The sequence below is a fragment of the Lipotes vexillifer genome, unplaced genomic scaffold, assembly GCF_000442215.2.
Source record: "Lipotes vexillifer unplaced genomic scaffold, Lipotes_vexillifer_v1.1 scaffold639, whole genome shotgun sequence".
NCBI classification, from domain to species: domain Eukaryota; kingdom Metazoa; phylum Chordata; class Mammalia; order Artiodactyla; family Lipotidae; genus Lipotes; species Lipotes vexillifer.
In genome coordinates, this window is record NW_006786377.1 from 2,186,857 (window position 1) to 2,190,322 (window position 3,466).

Below are 3,466 nucleotides of genomic sequence, written 5' to 3' on the forward strand. Positions count from 1 at the left end.
GCTGAAACCAAAGGAGGCAAAGGTATGAGAGCTGAAAGAACAAGAAACTAAAGATAAAATGTTGCATGGGTTTGCCTTATAGGCATGAAAGTCACCTAAGGTGAAGGCAGTACTTGATGAGAGTGGAGAAGACACCTCTGGACCATTTCAACAGTCTTACGTAGGAAGAACAGACAGGATGTTAGTGAATTAACTGCAGTAAGGACCGGAAGAAAGTTATATATTAGTTAGCGAGAGCCTCAAAAGAATGATGGTTCTTATACAAAGGTGAAGGAATAGCAGCATGGAAGCTGCAGAGGGGAAAGAGAAGCATACAGACCCCACTTGCTGAGAAGAAGCTAAGTGGGCTGTGCAATAAAGTGGGTAAGATCGCTACTGTGTAAAGTGGGCAGAGCCTTCCCAGTCAAAGGTAACTGTGAAATGCTTCCCCAGTGAAAATTAGAATTCATTTTCTAAGTCATAATTGTTACAATATCAATAATATAGACATTCTTTAACAACTTTCAGCCCATAACCCCTTGACCTTGAATCACTCGCTGTTCATCTATAAGATAAAGTAAAACTGGAAATTTAGATGAATCAAGTTAAAATTTTTTTCTAATTGAGATATTCTAAGCATATATTCAAATGTCTCACACAATGATCAGAATAACAACCTCAGCAGCAATTATTACTCAAATGATTTGGTAGAAGAGTTAATGTTAAATATTTTAAAACTCTATTTAGAAAATCACATCACACTAATGCATTTTATTGGACAACATGAAATATACATGGATATTATAGAAGAACAAAATCTAACACAAAAATGTGAAGCTGGCTTTTGCCACCTCTGGGATGAAGGCCACAGAGGGAAAGCCAACAACCAACTGGCACGTCAACAAGAATGGAAATGGCTTTATTAAGGGATTCTCAATTTGTCCAAATGACAAATAGTTAATGCGCATATGGACATATATACATAGACAGAATTTATTTTTCTTATCCCATATAGTCTTTCCACCAGAAATTCCTAAGGACTATATTCAAACACTTTAAATATTTCTATATGTATGAAAGATGATTGTATCTATGCTTGAGTTATATTTTGGAAATATTATATAAATGCATATTTAGGTAAATGGAATGTAATTTTGTGTAATAAGGAGAAAGTACAGGACTAACCATTTTTAGTATGGACCATTTTTAATCTCTTATATGAATCTGGAAATACAATTAATGATAAGTCAAAATGGAAAAATAATATTATGACAGTGTATGTTTGGGTTTTTTGTTGTTGTTTTGTTTTTTGCGGTACGCGGGCCTCTCACTGTTGTGGCCTCTCTTGTTGCGGAGCACAGGCTCCGGACACAGAGGCTCAGCGGCCATGGCTCACGGGCCCAGCCGCTCCGCGTCATGTGGGATCTTCCCGGACCGGGGCACGAACCCATGTCCCCTGCATCGGCAGGTGGACTCTCAACCACTGCGCCACCAGGGAAGCCCATGTATGGCTTTTTAAAGAAATCATGTGGGTTACAATCATAAATCTCAGTCACTTTTGGACTTCAATCCTTGATTGTACAGATGTTTTCCTTCCTTTGTGATGAAGGCAATTTCCACCAGAATCGCAGAAATTTCAGGAGAAACAGTAGGACTGTGAAATAACAGAGAAGGTGCAGTCTTTGATACTGAGCCGACCTGGTTTTCATTCTGGTTCTGTCACTAACTAACTGCAATCATAGGTAGGTAACCAAGATCACCTCTCAAGCCCCAGAGAGGTTGTAAAGTAAAAACATTAAAGTTTCTCCACATGGTTATTATGAGAATTAAATTGGGTAGTAGAACTCCTGACTCACAATAGAAACCCCATAATTGTTAATTCTCTACCGTCATTTCCCATTCTAGATACAAAATCTAGTGAAATTCATCTGGACCCAAAAGTGCTATCAAATAAAATAATAGGTGATTTTAGTGCCAAACATTTACCTAAGGCTGGCACCTTTGAGATGCTTTTTTGCCCATGATCGATTCTTGCTCTATCATCAAAGTATATGAGATGCACACACTGATCAAACTACTAAGGTTTGGGTAATTTGTGAAATTGAGAACTCTGTCCGATCTCTCATCTCCACCTCCCTCAAGAGATATGGTGTTCAATGAAGAAGCTGTAAGTGGCCTTGTGGGTGTCCATCTTCCCTTGTGGTCACATCTTTGAGGCAGGCACAGGTGACAAAGTGATGCTGATGTGAATGTATCAGTCTTTCAAGACATTTGATGATTCATAGTCAGGAAGAGCGAGACTGGTCATGTTCAAGCCCAGCACTTGAGAAACCACCTCCCTGAAGTCCACCAGCTGCAATGTCAAACAGAACCACAATGATTGAGAGAACAAAATGTATCAACACGGCTAGACCAAATGCAACCCAAACATGTGTGGAAAACCCAGGTTTGCATGAGTTAGGAAAATTACTTACTCATTACTTTCTGATTAATTCTCTCATTTATGGAAGAAGGAGGAGCAGGAGCAGGAGGAGGAGGAGGAGGAGCAGGAGGAGCAGGAGGAGCAGGAGGAGCAGGAGGAGGAGGAGGAGGAGCAGGAGGAGGAGGAGCAGGAGGCAACCTGCTAAATTACCTCTAAAGACACTAACCTTCAGCAATTTCATAACCAGTTTTCTGATGAGCCAATTAATATGGTATCAGCTACCAAATCAAGAAGCCCAGTTCAGCAACTATGATTGAGATTCTGGCCTTGATAAGATTTCATTTTCCCATTTCCAGGGTGAATGACTAAGCATACCTTTTCCCCAGGGCTGTTCTGAAATTTGGATCAAATGAAACGATGACTGTGTATGTGTTCTGCCTACTAGGAAATGCTCTACAATTGTTGGTGTGGTTGTGTCTCTTGTGTTATAAGCATTTATGCACTGGGATGTTACCTGGGCAATGAACCTCTTAAACAAAAGGAAGAACAAATGGGGAAAAATAAAAAAAAAGTATGAGCTGATGAAAATGGAGGACTTCTAAGTGTTGATCAAATCACGTCACACAGATTGCCACCTCACAACCCACAACACTGGACTCTCTGGGACAATTATTTGTCCATCACAAAAGGAAAAATGATAGTTGTGGAGCTAGAGAAAATGGACAAAATGTGCCTTATACCCCTTCAAATTCTCATTGACTGGTTGCTGTGATTCTAGGCAAAAGCAGAAGCCGATCAACTAGAGATGGCCAGGCAACCCCTCTCCAGAGGTACCTTCCATTTTAGAAAAGGTGTGATCCAATCCGAAGGCAGATGTTTCCTCCAGGAGAAGTGCCTTCCAAACATCCTCATCATGTGCTGATTCACTTACCATCATCCTTCCTATGCTGAATCCAACTTGGGAAACAGAACACTCCTTCCAGCCTAGTCTCCCTGATGAAAAAGTTTTCCCCAAACTTTTCCACCCTTTTGAATATGGCCAATGCTCTTAATTGATGAGAGGTT

At 40.3% G+C, this 3,466-nt stretch overlaps 1 protein-coding gene across 1 annotated transcript in view; it reads right to left on the reverse strand.

Moving 5' to 3' along the window:
• Window positions 1-2,132: 2,132 nt before the first annotated feature.
• The window catches only part of CCDC170 (coiled-coil domain containing 170), a 70,085-nt gene continuing 68,751 nt past the window's right edge, over window positions 2,133-3,466 (reverse strand). The window contains 2 exon segments of the mRNA XM_007472271.1: window positions 2,133-2,257; window positions 2,260-2,332. Of these exon segments, the coding sequence (XP_007472333.1) occupies window positions 2,133-2,257; window positions 2,260-2,332 (198 nt within the window).